Source organism: Alligator sinensis, unplaced genomic scaffold (assembly GCF_000455745.1).
Source record: "Alligator sinensis unplaced genomic scaffold, ASM45574v1 scaffold169_2, whole genome shotgun sequence".
Lineage (NCBI taxonomy): Eukaryota > Metazoa > Chordata > Crocodylia > Alligatoridae > Alligator > Alligator sinensis.
This window is the reverse complement of record NW_005842077.1, coordinates 1,794,495-1,816,681: the sequence shown is the minus strand read 5'-3', so window position 1 is coordinate 1,816,681 and position 22,187 is coordinate 1,794,495. Positions and strand designations below refer to the sequence as shown.

General features: G+C 45.4%; 1 protein-coding gene across 1 annotated transcript in view; it reads right to left on the bottom strand.

The window, feature by feature from the left end:
- ZNF827 (zinc finger protein 827) overlaps positions 1-1,135 on the bottom strand; it is a 165,888-nt gene extending 164,753 nt beyond the window's left edge. The window contains exon 1 of the mRNA XM_025204324.1: positions 87-1,135. Within this exon, the coding sequence (XP_025060109.1) occupies positions 87-129 (43 nt within the window). The 5' untranslated portion in view covers positions 130-1,135. The remainder of the gene's footprint in view (positions 1-86) is intronic.
- Positions 1,136-22,187: the final 21,052 nt, after the last annotated feature.

The window sequence follows — 22,187 nt, the reverse complement described above, 5'->3', positions numbered from 1 at the left end:
GCCCCCCTCCCCTCTGTAACCCTAAACTCCCGCAGCGGGCGGCGCCGGGGGGGGGCGAAGGGGCAAAGACAAGGGGGGGCACTTACGTGATGAGAGGCGCTTGGGCTGCTCCTGCTTCCTCCTGGGCATTTTCCCCCCTTCTTATCCTGGCTTTTTTTTTTTCCCCCCTTCACATTCTCCTCCTTGGTTTGCCTGGGAGATCAAATCAAACAGCCAGGGGGGCAGGCGCAGGCACAAAGCGGGGCCCCGGCTGGCTGGCTGGCAGCGGGGGTGGTTGTCCTCTGCTCCTGGGGGAAGAGGTGGAAGCGGCTTCTCCTGCGACCAGGGGCTTTTTTTTTCCTTTTGCTTTTTTTTTTTTCCCCCTCGTCCTCTTGCTTCTTTTTTTTTCTTCTTTTTTTTGATGCCTCTCGTTGGCTTTTCCCCCCTCCCCCCCCCCGGTCGTGCACCTGGCTTGTCCCTTGGTCGCAATATTCCTCAATGGAAATGGATCTAATCTCTGGGAGAGCCGCGCGAGCGGGTGTGTGCGCGCGCTCTGCGCCGTGTCAATAATGAGGGCTGGTGTGGCGGTGTCGATGGCTGCTCCCTGTGTGTCTCCAAGCCCCTAACTAACACTAATGCAGGGATCAAAGGGCAGCGGCGGCGGCAGCACAGCTCACACACAGGCTGGGGAGGAGGGAGGGAGGGAGGGAGACGAGACACACACACGCACACACAGGCAGAGCAAAGAGGAAGGTGCCCCCAGGCTCCCAGGCTGCACTTTAGACACCGGCTTGCAAGCGCTCCTCTTAGGAAGGGTTCAAGGCAAGGAGGCAGCTCCTCCATTCCTCACCCACTTGTCTTTCGAGCTGGGAAAGGGATGTTGCGGGGGGTGGATGGCTTAGTTTGTGAGTGTTTCGGTCGTTCCCATTCATTCGACATGTCAAACAACATACAAAATACATGATTTTTTTTTTTAGAGGAGGAGGAAAAAACCTGATGGAGGAGGGATTGGGGGCTGTTCTTCAGAAAATGGCAAGATTTTCAAACATCATTCTGTAGGGTTTGGGTGGAATGCAACTTGAATGCTGGAGGTGCTGGGGGCTCCTTACAACATGCAGCTTGAATGATGGGGTGCAGGGGGCTCCTTACAACATGCAACATGCAACTTGAATGCTGGAGGTGCAGGGGGCTCCTTACAACATGCAACATGCAACTTGAATGCTGGAGGTGCAGGGGGCTCTTTACAACATGCAGCTTGAATGCTGGAGGTGCAGGGGGCTCCTTACAACATGCAGCTTGAATGTTGGGAGTGCAGGGGGGCTCCCCCTTGGAAAGAGAAACTGTTGATCTAGAAACAGTGAAGAAAGGCTGGTGGATAAATCCCATGCTATGGTATCAGGCTTTGAAAATTTCTAATTACATTTTTTTAAAAATCCTGAAAAAAATGCAGTCAGCATAAAAATCACAACTCCTTGACAAAAAAAAAAGTCGGGGGGAATCAAGATTAGGTCACCCCTAATGGTTGATTTAACTGTGACATGATACTCCTACAGTGCACACAGTTATCTTGACTTCCGAAATGCACTTTTTGCCTGCTGTAACGCAGGTATAGGAAGCTTTATCCTGAAGCAATTCCAGTATACATTAGAAACCCGCAATAACAGTTTTCATTAACTGATATATATTTCCATTACTTCACAAATCACACATCTTTCTTTAGAGAAGAACATGAAGGGGGGGAATAGAAAAGGGGTCTCACTAAAGCACAAAGGGTACTTCGTAAAAGAGAAGTGTTCTCTTTGTGACTTGCAGTCATTTGGATAAAAGTTCACTCAGAGGTTGTTAATGATTTAAACTCTAAAACCTGCTACTGCAATTCAAGTAAAATGATTTGAAGCACAGTTGTTTCATATAGTTCTCTTTTTGTGTAAGAAAGCTTTGAACTTAGTAGAATACATAATATAAATCATGAGTCATATGTAGCAAAAATAAAAAAATGCATTATTCTGCTATGTATACCTTTTTGTTGGGTTTTTATTTTTTTGCTTTTGACAATCTGACTCATCATTTTATCACATTACATTTTATCCTGCTAATTTCAAAACACTCTTATTTTATAAATAACTAACTAGACAGATATACATACAGCAATAACATTTTACTCCTCATCTTTAAATCACAATATACATGCATGCATTTTATTAATTTGCAGCAGTGCTATATTAAGTATTATTATACCCATTTTACAGCTGGAAAAAAAACACCTTGTCTTCTCCACTAAAAAAAAAAAGTGCTTTTTTTCTTCTAGATAACTAATATAAAGGCTATCCTGGGTTAAAAGCATGAAAAAGAAAAGGTACTCTGGTTTTACTACAAAGTAAACTTGCCAGTATCAACCCCATGTGGACATTGGGCTTACCTCACTTAGTTCACATAGTACATTTAAGGTGCCCAAACTTTTCTGTGTTTTTACCAGCTATCTCATGTTTTACTCTGTAGTAAAAAAAGAACTTCATTCCAGCAGTGAAGACAACCCCAAATGTTAAACAACTTGCCTTAAGGCAAACCTAATCTATAGCCAAATAGGAATTCTTCAAGTCCTAGCCTAACCTCCATACCATGCTGTTTTGACTGGACATGTTCTATAAAATTAGTACGAGAACCACAAGAAACCCTTGGTTACAATTAAAATCTTATATGAGAACCTTATCTTTAATATTAAACTTTTAGGTACATGGGACTTCAGCAACATAATTTTGATAAGTGACAATATTGATTCTAGCACTAAGAACTTCTAAAATATATCTTCTTTTAAAATATATCCTAATGACAACTTTTTGTTGGTGAACTACACAAAGGTTTTGAGTTCCAGTTGCTGCTCTGTCAAAATATTCCTGCCAGTAAAGGAGACGATAGGGTGGATAATTCAAGCAAGAAGAGTAGTGCCTTCATGATTTTACCACAGGCCTCATGGCAAACCTCCTTTAGCACCTCTACAGAAATCAAGGGAGGACAGAGTGGGGGAACTTTTGCTGTCTGAATTATCATCTCTTCCCCTTCTAATCCACATGGATTTCTAGAATAGAATAATACAGACATCAGGATTAATAAAAAAAATACTGATTTCCTTTTCACAATTTGAAAACCCCTTTTTGGGAGTAAAGGAGGCTGCAACAACTAAAGCAAAACAGTAGTGCAGTGTCTATGAGTGGCCTTGGCCTTCATAAATCTTGAGCGATCTGATGGTTTGCCGAGCCAGTTTTTATCCTGTTCCATTAAGTCCAAACTTCTGGAGTTTCCACTAGTCAACGTGGAAATAACCCATATGGAGACAACTTTATTGTAATCTCGCCTATGGGTACTGTAGCTAAATATTGCACAGGCCGTAGATAATTGATATACCATATATTTAGCCAAGTACATCATGTAAATCAGAGATGCAATGGTCTTAACTCCATGTTTTTATTTATTCACTTATGGCAAATGATTAACGTTATAAAATAATTTCTTTGTTCAACTTCCATTATATTGCTAATGGTTGAATGGTTTTAAAAGGATGAAAAAATGCCCCTAACCACACTGTTGAGCATTCTCAGATTTTTAATCCTTCACAGGCAGTTTCTTCTAATATAGTAATACAAATTATTAAATATAATAACTAACTCCTCAACAACAAACTTTGCTGCAGACACATTAATTTAACCTCAGTAAAGCCCGTGTGAGTGTGGCATATTATCAGCAGTAACAGAGAGAGGTAGTTAGCTGTGTTTGTCTAAAGTCAGGCAGAAGGCAGAGTAGATTTGGATCTTTATAGATATTATTGTTATTACTATTATTACTATTATTTTATCCCCGTGTCACAGATGAAGAAGCTGAGGCAAGTAGTGCAAGCAACTTACTTGAAGTAATACATAATAAACCATGTAAAATACTTCCTTACTATTCCATGTTCAGCTGGAAATGTCTATGTACTGATGCTGTAGTTCTACCTGGGTTCCTGGGTTTTTGGTTGTAGCTGTGTTGGTCTAAGGACATAGGCAGGCACGTTTCTTTGGGTAGATGTGATATCTTTTATTAGACCAACTGAGCAGTTGGAAAAAATTTCTTAGCAAGCTTTCAGGTGCAGTCACCCTTCCTTAGGCATAGGGAGTGTCTGCTGGTCTGAGACTCCAAGGAGAGTCAGACCAGCAAAGACTCCCTATGCCTAACAAAGGGTGACTGTCCCTGAAAGAACATTTTTCCAACTACTCAGTAGATCTAATAGAAGATATCACATCTACCCAAAGAACCTTGCCTACCTGGGTTCCTACCATTCCTTATGAAATATGGAATCCTAGTCATTATTTGCACGGTGACAAATATGTAAAAGATGCTTAAAAGAGTTGTAAATGAGAAACCCAAGAAAGGCAAACTACATTTTTTCCTATATTGATAGTATTTTTTTGTGATTTTTTTTTTTTTTTGTAGTGAATTCAATGGTTGTAAAAAAGCCATTTGTAAGCAAATGAAGGCCATCTCTAAAGTGTCAAGCCAACCCAAATGAAAGCATAAGCATAACATCCCAACCTATCCCAAACTATTGTGGTAAGTCACTTGAATGAGCCTAACTGTGCATATGGGGGACCTGTTTTATTTAGATTATTCATTTCTCCTGGACAGAAAGGACATTACAGTCTAACACAGGATTGTCCAACATATGGCCCACGGGCCGCCATGCGGGCCTGCCAAGCCATTTTCTAAGACCTGTGGTGCTGCGACAGGAAACAAAAGTAAGTACTGTTTACTTTCCTTCCCACCCCTTTTCCCTCCCCTAATGGCTGCTGAAGGGCTGGGGAAGGGACAAGGTTCCCACACGCACCACATCAGCTTGACATTGCCGACGCGGTGCGGCTCCTTCCCTCCCCCCTCATTTCACAGTGTCCCTTCCTCGCCCCAGCCCTCCCTTCCTCATTTGCATGCCAGCTCCTCCCCTCTCCCACATTGCAGGGTTTCTGTTCCTAGCCCCATTCCTGCCTTCCTCATTTGTATGCCGGCCGCGCCCTGCACTGGCCCCCGCAGGCCGTGTGGGCTGGAGCAGGTCGCAGTGCAGCAGGTGGGCGGGTGCAGGGGGAGTGGATGCCGGCTCGGAGGGATGCCACGGCCAGGCCTGTGGGAAATACTGCTGTTGCTGCTGCTGTGGCTGTCGGGGCAGGAAGCCGGCGCTGCTTCTGCCTCCCTGCATCCCCCCACGCCCGCAGACATCGCACTGGGGGTGGTGAGTCGCAGGCCCTGGGGAGCAAGGGAACCCTGCTGCTTGGGCTCAGGCTGCCCCGGGTGAGAGGGGGCAGCGGGGTGTCCCTGCACATCCCACACCCCCCTGTACAGTCTCCACATGTCCCCCTGGCTGCTGAGCTCAGGTGCGCAGGTGTGGGAGCATCCTCAAGGCTGCCCAGGTGGCAGGGAGGGCACGGTGGGGTCAGGCAGCACCCCTTGACCCCAGGCCCAGACAGGCCGCGCGAGTGCCCGCTCCTGACGGCCCACTGGGTGATAAAAAGTTCATGATCCGGCCCCACATTCAAAAGGGTTGGACACCCCTGATCTAACACATAATGTTAGACTCATTTGAGAGGACACACCTGCCTCAGTCTCTTAAACCCCCTTCTCTTCTCTGTCAATATTATTGGTCCTGTACTCCCAACTGTTTGCAGGACAGTCAGAGAGAAGATTTGACTGTAAGTTCTTCTTTGTTCTAGAGTAACATGTAAATAAAAAGTCAACCCCATAGCATAACAGCTTGCAGTACCCACCAGCTACCCCCTATGTTTACAAATTCTCCATAAGTGGATTTGTAATAATAATAAGACATAGCAAGAAATAAGTCAATAATAAGCAAAGCTAACTACTTGTTTCACAGAGGCCACAGAACAGCCATCACATAGGGATGGCTTTTGATGAGGGCTGTCGAACTGGTGCCTCAAGGGCCACATGAAGCCCACAAGGGCAAAAATTGCAACCCCCCCAGGCTCTCACCTGACTGCTGCTCTCCCATTGCTCCAGCAGCAGCATGGGGCTGTAGGTTCCCCCTCCCTCCAGCTTCTGTTTCCTGCCCTTGCTCCAGGGGGTGGGTCAGTGCAGAATGGTGCACCTCAGTGCCCGGGAGCTTGCAGCTGAGGGTGCCCAAGTACTCCAGTGCAGCAGAGGAACTCGCAGCCAGCAAACCAAGCACAAGTTGGAGCACCCAGTGCAGCAAGGAGGCACCCTGCATGTAGTGCAGCAGGGTGGGTGTAGGAAGTGGTAGCAGAGGGGAGCAAAATGCATCGGGAGGCACCTAGGTGTATGGTACAATAAGGGACATAGGGGTGTCCCCTATTGGATATTTCCATGCAATAGTGAGGAGTCCTGCATAGGGTGCAGTGGTGAGTGCACCTGGGAGCATGGCACAGCAGGGTAGGGGGCTATATTGTTCCTGCTCATATGGCCAGAGGGGAGTGTGACCCTCCCTCCCCATCACATCCACTTAGAAATTGGAGAGCCCTGCTTTTGATCATTACCGCCTGGGGACAGATTAGAATCAATTACCTAAAGGTGACATGTTGTGTAGCCCAGGAGCCCTAAACTATTCAGTCACACCCTTTAGTTGTTAAGCAAGAAAACTTACCCTGCATTCCTCCTAAACATCAGCAACCAAAAGTTTCTCAGCACATTATCTAATAAAACAGTACACTGACTCTGACCCTACAGTAACAACCCTGCACACTGATTTTTGGTTTCTTTCCCACCTGAAATCACAGATACTTTTTTCACTCTTTGACTGTCTGCAACACACTTGTGAGCTTGCAGTCTATAGGAATAAGAATTGTCTTGGAGCTTCTGAAGATCAAGATTTTTGTGAATTTCAGTATATTCTGCATGCCCGCAGAACTGAAAGGCATGGAGAAGGAAAAGTGCAACTTGGCAAGCTAATATCTAAAATTGAAAGCACAATTGATTTTGTCAGTATCTCTAACAAACCTAACAAATAAGCTAGCCTTAATTGTTTTGTAAGAACTATACCGTAAGATACTTCTGGTTACAATGCACATCTTTACCACTATTACTATAAAGGATATTTATGTGCTTTTACATTTTGCTTCTGTTTGCATGCATGTAACAAAGGACAAATCCCAATTCCTATTACAAAAAAATCAATACTAAAAGTATCTTAGCATAGTGACTACCTTTAAATCCCCACAGGTAAATAATCCTACACACTGTGTAAACTAGGAGATTTAATTGCATGTCAAGTCCCCATATGATGTTTATTGTTCTAGGCTTACATCAATAACTATATTCTTAATGTAATTCATTCTTAATGTAATTCAACTAGTTTGGGATTTTTTCTTATGATTTGCACAAGGAAGTTTTTATGATTTTTATTTCACCAGTTAGAGCAAATGGTTTTTGACTTGCATCAGTCACTACGTTGTCTAAATAAATTATATTTCTAAAGTAGCAGGGGGCAATTATTTGGGCCTGCACACCACATAGGGAGTTTTGGGGAGCTATCGCAGGCCAGGTCAGCACCTCTCCACTCCAATCCTGCAACAGCTCATCAAACTTTCCTATGTGGGATGAGGTCATGGACAGATGAGCGGGGGTAGGGGGTGTGCAGGCAGCAGCTTCAGCCTCTGGCCCTGACATGGGCTCCAGGTGGCTGCAGCCAGAAGGGCCCCAACAGCGGCGAGCTAACCTGCTGCTGCATCCTGCTTTTGCCCAGCGCCTAGCATGGGCTACCATAGCTCATCTTGGGCAGGGCAGCCTCTCTCTGTATCTCCGTCTCCCCCCCCATCCCCACAAACCATCCGGCACCTACAGTATATCCCCATAGCTTACATCAGTTAGATCAGAATTAGACCCAGAGCTTTCATGATTCTCATTTTGCTTTAGGTTAACATTTTGCTGGTCCCTGGGTTGATTTCCTTCTAAAGCTTGTTACATGTACCATTAGGGCCTGCTGTACAAAGCAAAGGTGGGGATATTTTTTTTCAGGGAATCAGTTACAGCTCTACATTTTTTTCTGACTGGTTTTGTGTGAACACTGTGGGTCAGGAGACCAAACCTGAGACTGCTTTAGTCTTTGAGGGCTGGCATTCATTATGTTTGTACAACAAACTTACCATCCTTGGTTGCAGCAGCATTACCCTCAAGCATGCCTCACTGCTCCAGGTGGACTGCTGATTAAGCTGGAAGCAATGTAGCTGCATCTCAGCAGATGGGCTAACTAGCTTGGAGGCAGACTAAGGGCACTCTCAGCAATGCTACTTAGCCTACTTCAAGTGCTGTGCAGAGGCATCTACACTACTGGGTGAAGGGCCAGGGCACTGTCCCTCTCCACCAAGCAGCACCGTGTACTTGATGGTACACCCTCACATGACTCCATGCTGCAGTGGAGTAAGGGTGGTGTAGAAGATGACTTTGCCAAATTCTCACGCTCACTGAGCAAAGGAGACTAATTTCCACATGCTCTTTTCACTACTCTAGTTACATAAAGAATATAGGGAAGGAACAATGTGATAAGAGTTTGTAGTGGGCAGGAAAATATGGATGTGTTGAGATCATGACTGTACCTACAGAAAGAGGGAACATGTGAGAAGACAGGAAGTTTTAGGATGCTAGATGGATATAGCAACCAGGAGGTCACTTAATGCGGCGGTGTTGTTAAGTGTCATGTGTCTCATGTGACAGCTCACACAGAAGCCCACAGTCATATGTTCCCAACATCCAGACTGAAAGCTTGGCAACTGCCTAAGCCCTGGGCAAGCAGGAGAGATTATACTAAGTTCAGCCTGGCCACTACCAAAACTGACTGAGGAACCTACAGAGCTGGCAGTCATGTAGCCTGTCTCCTACTTGGAGTGATCCTTTCTTGTCCTGGTGCTGTTCCATGGGGCTTGGAGGCAGAGAAAAGGAAGCCACTGAGACACTGGTATCCCCTCTTTTGACTAATGTAAAAAAATGTCTTCCTCCCTGCCTCTCCCCACAACACACACACATTCCCACTGTTCAGTGAAAATATACTCTGTCCAATGCCTTTCACCAGCACTAAACCCAACTAATGTCTCAAGTTTAATGTTTATAGTAATATGCAAATTATCTGTGCATAAACGTATTAGATAAATGATTTGCATAAAAAGTTACAGGCATAAAAGTTGGTAAATGTTAAGAATAGGTGTGAGAGCAGGGAGGGCTGCAACAGACAAAGGGCAAACAGCCAACTGTGTGAGGAGCAAAGGAATAATATAGGATGACTGAGGGGAAAGGGGAGGTGAAAGGAGATACAGGAGACTTTCAGGGGGCAGCTGCTTAGCTTGTCTCATCTCAGGATATCAGAAAAGATAAGTGGGGTCCCCTCTAATCAATAAAACCAGAGTGCTGGATTTGTGCATGTGTATTAAAGTTTGGATCTTTACCTTAAAAGGCCTCACGTAGATGTGGAATGAGCAGCGAATAAAATGGAATAGGCCCCAAAATATTTTGAAAACTTAATTTTATGCCCATCTCTTTACAGGTTTCCCTCACTTCATGCTGTACATGTGTTACTGGAAAATGGTGCATAACTTGAATTCACATGAAGGGAACCCACTTTACAATGTAACAAATATGGATGCATTCCAAAACCTCGACTGTACTGACCCCCAGACCCATTTCTACCACTTTTATTAGACGATATTGGTACTCACCAACAGCAGACAGTCCACACAAGCACAGGGTGGTGGTGAACATTACCATAATGCGGATGACAACTACAGAAACGTGTCGCAGACAACGAGCAAGGGGCACAGATCTACACAAGAGACTATATTTTGGTGCTCATCACTCCCAAATGCACCACACAAAGCAGCTGAATGTGGGTTTTCATGACACCAATCACATAAGAGTGAATTTACCTTGCATATAACACATTTTTGGTACAAAAAGGGTCATTGCGTAAGAGCGAATTCGCACATACAGAACCCGCATAAAGTGAGGGAGACCTGTGTAACGTCTGAATGTATAACTTCCAGTCCTAAACAGTCACGTCCAGTTGAAACAGAACCGGAAGGAGAAAGTTTTGAGTGCTCCATCCACCCCCTGTCCTATGAACGGGTCATCGCACCAAACATCAACTTCTTATCTGACTAGTTGCAGACAGGATAAAAATTATTATTTGCAATTGTTATTTTATCCTCTCCCAATATCACTCCAGCCTCAGAAGAGCTTCTGTGATTACAGTCCAGGGGTGGGCAAAATGGAATCTGACCGCCAGCCTGATCCACTACTTCCCAGCAGGCCCTGCCCATATCACTGTGGCCAGTTTCCATAGAGACCCCAGGAGTGGCGGTGCCGTGACAGCATGGGGCTAGGGTTTCCATGGCTACTGGCCCAGCAGCGCTGGCAGGACACATGGCTGGGCAGGGAGCTGCTCTGGGGCTGGGGATGGCATCTTGCAGTAGTGACAGCATGGTCTGGAGCTAGGGCAGAGCTGTGATCCACTGCCTGCAAGCCCCTGCCTGGGGCACGTGGGCAGTGGATTGCAGCTCTGCCCCGGCTCCAGACCACGCTGTTACCACCACAGGATCCCAGCCCCAGAGCAGCTCCGTGGCCAGCTCCTGCCAAGGCTGCTGGGGCTGGTCTCTGTGGAAACCCTGGCCTCATGCTGTCACGGTGCTGCCACTCCTGGGGTCTCCAGGGAAACCAGCAGCAGCGATGAGGGCAGGGGCTGCTGGGAAGTGGAGTCTGCCACAGCCTGATCTGGCCTGCGGGCCAGATTTTGCCCGCCCTGTTATAGTCCACTTATTAAGCCAAAAATACAGTGAATATCAGCAGCGGATAGTAGCTATACCCAGATGTCACAAGCTGGTTCTCAATGTGAGTGCTTACCCAACAAGGAAGTCATGTCCCTCAAAGAGCAGCCACTTGTCCTTAAGATTTAATTTCCAAAGGAAGAGCTTGATTATCTCATAAGTGCAAATGTTCTCATTTTGGAAAGGGACATGATGAGGATAAAGACAGAGGTAACATGGCCTAAACCAGATGTAGGATACAGGAAAAACAGTGTCTGTAACAGGGAAGGGGAGGCTGGTAACACTGTGTCCATTGGCTTTTTTCATTCCTAAATATGATACCAATGCATGGGTTTCGGAATTAGCTTACACAAACATAGATATCCAACTGAACTTAATACCAGTCAGGTTAATTCACTGAGCACATCCGCCAAGTCTTAATATTATGTTTTCCTTTATTTAACAGGTAATGTTTATCAAGGAATCCCTACTGATTCACGGTCTCCTTTTGATAAAGGAAATAATGATAAAACGTACTCAACTGGAGTAGCATGGCCTTCCCATCTACTTCCGCAGACCACAAACTCTTCATATTTGTGTGTTTCAGTCCTATTTCTCTGAGAAGGAAATCAGAGAAGAGAATACGATTGCTCCTTTCTCTACCTTTTTCTGCATTTGGGGATCATTTTACATAAGTCAAATCAATGGAAGATTGAAAGAGTTTGGGCAGAAAGTATTTCCTGATAAAAAGGTGGGATCTCAAGGGAACTGAATAATAGAGTAAAGATCCAACACAGCAGTATTTTTAGTAGCTGTGTTTTCTATACATTTTTACATACATATATAATGATTTATTTGTAAGGGGGACGGGAGTTGTTGGTTTCAGTGTATTGTAATATGCCTAATAAGAAAACAAATACATTGTCTTTCATTCTTGTTGCTAGAGATCATTAAGAATGTAAGTCAGGTGGCCCTCTAGGGGCACAAAATATCACATCTGTCAACTGTATCACAACACCCTTTTTTTTATATTGTTCCCTAAGAGTGTGTACATAGCAAATGGCATCAAATGAATTTGGAAGGGTGGCAGCATCTGTGTATGTTGTTTCCAGAAGATCCTGAGGTCAAGGACTGATTTTTCAAGGAAGCCTAAGAAGAAGGGAGATGAAGCGGGTGCCAAGCTAAAGGGGAATTAAAGAAGAAGAATATCTTTCTGATATTTAACAGGGAAATTATAATAAGCTATTCAGTGACCAGGGCTGAAAAGCCCTGAAGATGTGTTGGTAGCAAAATTGAGGGATTATGTTACAGGGCCTCCAAGGCAAGGACTGTCCTTTTTTAATAAGTCTGTACAGCTCTACTCCCAACAGGCACACTACCATAATGTAAACAGTTATTGGCAGATGACCAGAGTTGATCTTCTTCAGTCAATGCACCCAGTACCTCCTCTTTCTCCCATATCTTTTAATCCGCTTTTAATCTACCTTTAATCCACCTTGTTAGTCTCTTTGCGTTCCATACAGTTTCCTCTCTCTCAGAGTCAACCCTTCCTCTGTGCTCAGCAGGCTTGTGCCTCGGGATTTGCTGGTTATTAAGAAATGTGAAAAACATCATGCAAGATCTGATGAAAACAAGAGAGCCCATCTTTCACCAGTTCACTTCTTAAATTCCTGAAGGCCCTCACCACAGCTGTCCTTTCCTCATGGAGCACCTTTATTTAAAAGGACCATTCCCAAATGCCATGCCTGCATGTTATTTATAAAGTACTGAGCTGCTCTTTTATACATGCTAAAAATCCACAAAGTTTCCAAACATCCAGAGATGAGCAGGTATCTCAGCCACCCCATCAGAAGATGCTTGATAAAATAAACACCCTTAAAGTTAAAACATTTGGACCCAGTTGGCTTAGATGGTTTATTGCATTACTTCCAGTCTGTCAACTCCTTCAACTCTCTATTCCTCTCCTGCTCTCTCCCATTTCATTTTGCTTATGAAGTGATGCAGTTCCATCCTGGAGTACATTCTTAACTTGAATGGATACCTGAACTTGGTCATTATATCCTTTCCCTCATTTATCTTCCTATCCTGCACTGGTTTCAACCCACTGTTGAAAATAACCATCATCTTCCCTCCCCCTCTCTAAACTACTGCTTGGTAAATTTCTGGAATAATTGATTTTAAGATCTGACCACCTCCATGAATATTGGCAAACCTGTCTTTGGCCCTCTTGAAGTACTCAGGTTGCTCTTTTCTAAGGGATTAATAGTAAGGGATTTGCATCTGCATCGTCTTCCATGAGTCTTCTAATACCATTGATTCTTCTTTCTAGTCATAGCTTATATTGATAACACCTGCACTTTGTATTGGTACAGTATAAGCACTAAAATGAGCTATATCAGTAAAAACAGTTTTCTTACATGGCTGTGTGTATCCCAAGGATTTCAGTTCATAGAGGTGTATCAGTCAGAAATCACGTATCCTCACATCCCAGACCTACACCAGCAGAAGTCTCTATTGTAGATATTTCCTATAAGAAGCCAATGTCTCCAGCAAGTCTCCAGTGATTCCGGTCTTAGACTACTACTTTTTTAACTTCTGGTAGAAACTTCCCTTATTGCTTCCCGTAGGGAATACCTCAAAAGTCCTTGTTGAGAGAGACACAAGGTGGTACAGACATAGTCACAACCATAAGAAGTCATGACTGTAGAATTATTGGTTTTAGGCCAACTCTTGTTTGCTTGTGATTAGCAGATGAAAGAAATGACTGACTTTATGAGCACAAAAATAAAATCCAAACATTAATTTAAGTAATTTTTCATCTTATAAACAGAGACAGAAAATGATATTTCATTAGCCTAAAACCACTACTGCCTTTTAAATTCCATCATACTTTCTTGATGTATTTTGCCATAAAATAATTGGCATCAGGTGGTTGAGAGAGATGTGTGCCCATAGCAAAACCAATGCCTTTAAAGTGCTCATTTTGTTCTTAGAGATATTTTTTCCATTTCTTATTCTTGGTTTGGGGGGAATATTTTTAACACCCCTCCCCCACCCGCGAAAAAACAAAACAAACCCAAACAAACAGCTTGCCCATTAGGTGCGTTTTCCTTCACTCTGTTCCCTTCAAGAGCCCAACCCATAAATGTCTGTTAGCAAAATGCTGGCAGGCATAAGCAAGACACATGTGTTTCCCTTTAAGAGAGGGCAGCTGTAGGGGTGTTGTCAGTGTTCTTCTGACAGTCCTTGCCATGTATCCATGTCCGCTGTTCTCTCTGGGCATGCTCATTTAAGTCAGCATAACAGTTTCAGAGTGGCCCTTAATCCATATATGGGCTCTGAAGGAGGAGGCGGGCTTCCTTGCTTTGTTTTCATCCAGGGAGTGTTTCTAAATTGCTGAGCTTTAGCTCTGTGGGAGCACTGTAGAAAAATGCACGAGTCCCAAATCAGATTCTGGCACTGTAGCTGAAAGTAGGCAGCTGACACATTTGCCTGTATTGTGCCTTCTCTGTATGCAGCAGGGCATAACCAGGGAAGAGCTAACCTGAACATGTTAACTCTCACTCCCTAGGGGTGTCAGAGAACATAAGAGAGGAGAACAGACTATAATAACATTTCTTAGTGTTGTGTCCAATTGTGCCATTTGTTATGAAGCGTTAACTATTAATTACAGAGACTACTCGGTTTCATTGATCTGTTGATTGAAAGCCTTCCCATGTGGTAATATTCATAGTTCCAACCACTAGCATGACTATTTTCCATGGACTGAGCCTCATTACAATAACTGAATAACTCTGCCTTAAAACAAAACAAACCTATTTGAAGTAAAACTCTGAACATTGCTTGAAATAAATGACCAAATGCATCTCTGATGTTAATTTTCAGAATCAGCAGAGTCAAACCCAAAAGAAATTTGGTCCTCCAAGTCAAAGTTAAAGTTGAAATGTGTAATAAATCTTTTAATTAACAAGCACAATAGGGTGCATTTTTAGAAAGTCGTTAAGAGTATGCCCTATTGTTTTGAGATAGTAGAAAATATTGGGTGTATTTTGGCCTCAGCTTTGGCTTTTCTTATATTTGTTTTTAACTCAGTCTCTTGGGGTCATTATAGCAAAAGAAAATTACCATAAAAAACAACTGGAAAGCAAGAAGTATATGGAACAGTTAGCTGCATCACTGTTTCTTTCCCTTAAAGTTACATGTGCTGCATTCCTAAAAATAGAGGTTTACAATGGAATTTCAGACAGGCCTTTAGCTACTGTGTCATAAAGACTGTAGTGTATGTCAGATTTTGACTAAATTAACACTAAATGAGGGAAGAAAATACTTAGAAGAATTCATCAATGTCATTTAAAAAAAAAGAAGAAAGCTCAAGCTGCCTGATAGTTTCCTTGCCTGGCTTGACTCATACCTCACCATACACTCAAAGCTGCCACTATGTATAGCAGCCAACCTTTTCCTATTGCTTAATTAAAACATTGCCACTCATATTACTTTAACAGCTACTTTTGGAGAAAACTATGTAGCATAGTACAGCATGTTCTATACGCAGATTTAAGGTCTTCCCACATATTGTATTATTTAAGCTTTCATCCTGCGTTCCTGCCCCCACGTTAGGTTCACTACCTGCCTGATGTCTTCCTAGATCTGGCACCCCACTGAAACAATAATGTTAAATGGTCTGGTATTCCTTTCATTTAGGCCAATTTCATATAGGTGCAGCTATTGATTATAGATTGCTTCTAATTAATGGAGCATATGTAAAATCAGAATCAGGCTTTAGGAGATGGGTGAATTTTCCCCTTTCATTTTAGGCCAATTTTTAAAGCCATCATTTGCATAAAACCCAACCTTTGTTAACCATTTAACTGCTGTATAGTGTTCTAATGCTGTACTTGCTACCCTAAAACCCAGCCTCAAGTTGTGCTTGTACAAATGTACTACACATATCTGGGACACATAGGAGACTGCTGGTGAAATTCATGCACCCTCCAATGGTGACATCAGCAGCAAAGCAGCATGTATATGGAGTGAAGATGTTCCTTGGTTTAGGAGGCAGAGGAGTGAGGATTTTCTAAATCTTCATTTTGGATTCAGATATAATTTAGGCATTTATGTCCTTTTTTTGGATCTGCCCCTAAATGCTTTAACAGTGCTGTGGTATAGTCTGCACAGAGGGAAATGTGGGACTTATTATCCATAAGTCAGCAGCTGGTCTCACTGCTTTTATTATTTTGCTGAGTTTCCACAAAGCAGAAAAAGTAATAAGTGCTGCTCCTCCTCCATGGATTTCTTCTAAGGGTTTCTGTGTGTCCAAGTGAAGGAACTTGTAATGACACAGGAGAAGCTACTAACCCCAAATGCTAAATATTTGAAATACCACATTTGTGCTAATTGCCTACAGCTCTCCTTTTGTTAGTCTCTTGTTGAGACCAATCAACTTCAACCTTTTTTCCTCTTCCATGATGTGATGTTTACATAAACATGCATATTTAAGAATCTCTTTGAAAAGAGTTTTAATGTAGAGCAGGTCAAAGGAGGTCCCTTCGCCCAGATAATTTCAGTCTTTTGGTGAAAGATGAAAAACTAAAGAGTTCTCATTTATAAATGCCACCATAGTGCCTCTTCCTCCTGTGAGTTGGCGGTCAAGTGCTTCCTGTCCCTGTTCTCTTTTATGGGCTAACTGCCTGCCTAGACTGGATCTCTAGTCTACCTTGTTTGAAAGTGACAGAACTTTTTAGGTTTCGGCATTTTGCTTTTCAATGTCATTTTTTTCTGTGGAAACCCATTTTACATTGAACACAGTTTTGACAGCAAATTTGTGATCAGGCATGATCTGAAGCTTTAAAAAAAGTTTTCAATAGCCTGTATGTAGTTACCAATTGTGAACTCATTGTCCATGCTTAAATAAATATATATTTTACTAGCTATTGTGGTCCTTTGGAGCCCTTTAACTAGGGTATAGCTACTCTTAAACAAAATCACCCTGCAATCTTTATTAGTAGTGGGAAGTATAGCTCATCACCAAGTAGACATGGCACTGCCTGCATTCTCATTGACAGTTACAGAAGGTTTAAAAAGCCTTCTCCTACAAATCACTCTTCAGTTTAGTAGAAAAACCCAATGAGATAGAGTACACAAATACTTTATGATTCAGTTATTTAGTGTACTTAGGCCAGTAAGCAGTACCTGAGGGGCTAAAAGGAAGTACAAAACTGCCATTCCTGCCCTGCTCCAGCTGGCTGCGTGGTGAGCTGGGCTCAGGCGAGGACAGTGGTGGTGATATGCAGTTTCCTCCTTCCATCCCCTGCTCCTTGACTGCACTCCCCTTTCCGTGTCCCCTGCTGGCTGGGAGCACACGCGGGAAGGAGGAACTTGTGGACTGCTGCCACTATCCCCAGCTAAACCAGCACCTTTGCAGGTACTCCCTGCAGAGCAGAGAGCCTCCAAACTGCTGTCCCATACGGTTTGCTTGTGTCAACTGGGGACAGCAGCTGTGATGCTACCTTCCTTCTAGTGCAAGGGTGGGCAAAATATGGCCCACAGGCCAGATGCGGCCTGCCAGCCTGTTCTATCTGGCCTGTGGGGGCTTTAAAAATTTTAGAAAATTAATTTTTATCTGCCTGTGGATGCCTGTCAAAGATGACAGGCAGTCAGCAGCAGCAGGACCCAGCGGGAGCCTGTGGCTGAGCAACAAGGCTAGTCCGGCTCCACCCATCTCCCCACCCCCTTCCTGCCCTCAGCCCCCAACCAAAAGCCTTTGCGGCTTCTGGCCTTGTGCCCCTGGAGCTGTTCCTCCTCCCTACAACTGAGTGGAAAGTAAGGTAAGATTGGATGGAGGGAGTGGCTGAAAGTGGTGGTTGTGGGGAGCAGTGTGGGCTGCAGGGAGTGGCACAGGGGCGGGGGGGGGCATGGGGAGCAGCACGGGAAGTGGCAGCTGCCGTGGAGGGACCCAGAAGGCAGCGCAGCTGGCCCCAATGGATGGCAGAGTCACAGCTGGGCCCCAGCAGGTGGCGGGGAGGTGAGGGAGCCATGGTGGGCAGCAGAGCAGTGGTGGGCCCCAGCAGGAGGTGGGTTGTGGCAGGCCTTAGCAGGCAGTGGGCCCCCACAGGTGGGGTTGTGGCAGGCTGCAGCCAGGCCCCAGCAAGCAGCAGGGCCACAGTGGGACCCAGTGGGCAGCAGAGCCATGGTGGGTGGGGGACTGTGATAGGCGGTGAGCCCCAGCAGGCAGTGGGTCCTAGTGGGCAGTGGGGTTGCGGGAGGTGGCAGGCCTTGGCAGGTGGCAGAGCCATGGCAGGTGGCAGAGCCATGGTGGGCCCTGGCAGGCAGTGGGGTTGCAGCGGGTGGCGGGCCCCGGCAGGCAGAAGAGCTGCAGCAGGAGGCAGGCCCAAGGCGGGCAGTGGTGCTGTGGCGGGCAGTGGACCCCAGTGGGTGGTGGGGCTGCGATGGGCCTTGGCAGGCAATGGAGCCACGGCAGGTGTCAGAGCTGTCAAGGGCCCCGGCAGGTGGTGGGGTTGCAGTGGGTGGTGGAGTGGCAGCAGGGGCTGGACCCCAGTGGGTGGCGGAGCCATGGTGGGTGGTGGGACAAGTAGACAGGCCACAGCAGGCAGCACAGCGGGCCCTGATGGGCAGCAGAGCCACAGCCAGGCCCCAGTGGGCTGTGGGGAGGTGGCGGGTTCTGGGAGGTGGTGAAGCCACAGTGGGTGGCAGAGCTGAAGTGGGCCCCAGGAGGTGGTGGGGTTGCAGTGGGTGGCGGGCCCCAGCAGGTAACAGAGCCATGGCCAGGCTGAGGTGGGACCTGGTGGGCAGCAGCAGGTGGTGGAACTACGGTGAGTGGCAGGGTTGCAGCAGGCAGCGGAGCTGCAGTGGGTGCTGTGGCAGGCGGTGGGGGCCACGGGGAGCACTGCAGGAAGTGGGGCGGGGGGGCTGCAGGGAGTAGCAGGCAAGCCTTCAGGAGGGAATTCAGGGAAAGGCAGTGGCGGGCAGGAACATGGAGCCTGTGCAAGTGCCCTGGGACTGGCAGGGACCCAGGGTGGGGTGCAGAAGTGCAGAGCCTGGGCATGGGGTCTGTCTGGCTGCATCGTGTGAGGCTCACACGCAGTGTGTTAAAGCTGCCTGCTATGGAGCTGGCAACCCAGCCCCGGCTCTCTCTCTCAGTAAACACCCAGCCACCATACCCACACCGTGCATGCACCCCCCCCTTTACACACTTTTACTGCCCATACAGAACACAGAGTAGGACTGTATTTTGAGCTATTATGCAGCCGCCTCTAGATACACTTTTTGTAAACACCAAAATCAGTACAAAAATATTTTTAAATTAAATTTTAAAAAGTTATAGGCCAGATAGATAGATGTTGTGTGTGTATACATATATCTATCTTTTCCCTGGTTTCCAGCACCCTTCCTGCCAAAAGGAGTAGCTCCAGGGCAAGGGGAAGGACTTCTGATGGCAAAGTTCAGGGGCTAGTGGGTGGGACTTCTGGTCCCAGTACAGCTCCCCAAAACTTGGTAAGTGGCCTTCTGCCCAAAATAATTGCCCACCCCTGTTCTAGTGCCTGCTCCCAGCCAGCAGGGGAAACCGCTGGTGGGGTGAGGGGGTGGGGGGCAGGTGGAGAGGGGTAGCAGCAGCATCAGGCCAGCAGAATCATCCCTAACCCCCCTTAACTATGCTATTGCTGAAAAATAGCCAGTATGGCTCATGGTGTTTTAGAATCTTTGCATAGTACTTGGCTTGTAATATCTTGCTCTGCCATAGACCTTCTGTGGGAGTTGGGCAAGTTTTTCATCACTCTGTGACTCAGTTTCTCATCTGCAAAATGGAGATAATAGCACTCCCCTACCTTTTGGGGCTTTGTGACTCTAAATCCATCAAAGGCTGAGGCATCCAGCTACCACATTACATTAGTGGTATTGCAGCATACATACAAAGAAAGGGCAGATCTGAAGCAGTTAAAAGCAACCCACAACTACAAAACAGCCCCCTAAACCTCTTGCTAGTTGCATTTTTTCTGATATAAATCTGTCCCTCTGACTGCTGAGCACATATGGATGAGTTACATGAACTTTCACTCATTTGCTACAATTTGCTGTAATTAGTGTGGCTGTTGCAGTGCTGTGGTACAGCAAACATTTTAAGGCACTCAGTAGCATACCAGGTGCACCACAAGTAGGAGGCAAGCACTGAAGGAGTTTCACCTGCTAGATTCTACAATATCTAGCACCTGGTAGACCTGAATTAATACCCAGTGAAGTGCTAGCTTCCTAAAACTACCAGAAAAGAAAAGGCTGCAAATACCCAGATACAATAGCTTAAGCAACTACTTTGAAAGGCCCATTTGAGTCTGTCAACCCATTCAGCCAGAACAGTTTTTTAGCCAATAGCACACAAGGGAACAATGTGACCAGCATCACATCTGGCTGTCTTTGACTCCCCAACCTGGATGACAGGGTATGCATTTACAGTTAGGTTAACCAGGAGTAACCTTTGGCATAAATCCAGAATAGGGCTAGAACTCATGCTCTCGAAGGCAGTGAGACACCTTAATCGCTCTGCCATTGCACCCCTAAGCAGCTTCACTTCTAAGTAAAAAATATTTTTTTTGGTGGGGGACGGCGGTCTGATAGGAAACGAGTTCCTCAGGCCATATACACAGTGGCCTTTACTAGGGACAATTAAGTATCTTGCAGACTTTTTAATCAATATAAATTAATTGCTGCTATGTCTTGTTGGAGATCCTGCTGTTCTGTCTGCTTACAGGCATGCAGGGCTTCCTGTATTGTTCTAAGGGGTACCCCCACCATGGTGGCAGTTTGGCAACACCATCCCCAAGGATTCCTGGTTGCAATCATAGGCAGACAAGTTTCTTTGAGTGAATCTGATATCTTTTATTAAACCAACTTAAATAGTTGGAAAAATTTTTCTTAGCAAGCTTTCAGGTTTAAAAACCCTTCATCAGGCTGAGGAAGCCTCTGCAGTTGGTGTGTGTTCTTCCTGGATGGAATGAATAATAAAGAAGCCAGAGGCTGGTCTGTATGCAAGACAGGCAGTCATTGAAAATGTAAATTGAGGAATCAGTGGGTGAGAGACAGGCTGGGGGGAGAAGAAAGAAGGGGGATTAATGTAGCGGGTAAATAGCGGAGAGGTACCTGGGGAGTCACATGTCATGCAGGTTATAATGTGTGGCTGCTGTTGTAGATGTGCAATCACAATAGTGGTGGCAGCAGCAACCACAGTCTCTACAGCCCCTGCATGTGGTGGCTGCCCCAGGGCCCCAGCTGTGTTGTTACACCTCTGGGTGTATAGACAGCAAGAGCTTCTGCAAGTGATGTTAAAGGAACTGTTTGACCTCCTGATTTACTCTTTGGGTGTGTATATCATTTTATTTGACTCATATTGGAAAATGGCCTCAGTTGTGTGTCGAGTGGGGCGCTGAGTAGTGACCCCAACCCAGACACGCTCAGGGATGCCAAGTGTGAGAGAGGGAAAAAGCGCGACAACTAGTAGGTGAAGAAAATTCATAAGTTTACTTACAAACCAACAAGATGATTAACGAGTCGAATACAGGAACTAATTACAAGGACTATTTACAGTAGCAGGTGGACACAGACGATGTGGTGCGGAGAACGAACAGATGATGGGTAGCGGTGAATAACAAGCAAGGTGTAATCGTGAAGGTTGACTGCAGCCGAAAATACTATCAGTACAAGTATGATGCCTAGTTGGGCAACACACAGGGTGTTCCGGATAGCGCGTGGTCTAGCTATAAGCTGTGGTAGCCTATGCTAGGAATCTAGCTAGAGGCCTAGGGGTCTGTCCAGACAAGACAGGTGATCAGGCTGTCTTCCTGAGTTCGGGAGCGTCTGGGGACCTTGCGCCGAGGTGCGCAACCCCCTTTATAGACTCCCTAGCCAATCAGGGTCCCCCCTTGATGGAACATTCTGGAGGCCTCAGCATGCTGGTCCGGCCAGTCACGCTCTAGGGGTAACTCCTGATTGGTTAGGCTACTAGCGATCACGCACTGTCCGCATGATAGTGCAGGTTAAGGTCTCGTTCCTCCACCACCCCACCACCGAATACCAGTCACGGGTAGTCATGTCACTTAATGTAACTAATTACAATCTGGTGGAGTCACATCACCTCCTGACAATACCTGAGCAGCACTTTGTTTTTATGCATATGTATGTTCAAATAATGGGAAGTCTCCAGACAGACACATGGAACAAGAATCTTACATGATCTGGACTATTTCTACTGCATCTGTGTGTGCATATGGTATTTGTTTCCTTAACTAATACTTTTCTTTTAATCACAGTCAGTTTTCAGGGTTGTGTAATCCTCAAACTCCAAATGAAAATGGAAATGCAGTGTGTTATGTCAGTACATGGGGCCTGGCAGCATGGTGGCATAGAAATACCTTTGGCTTA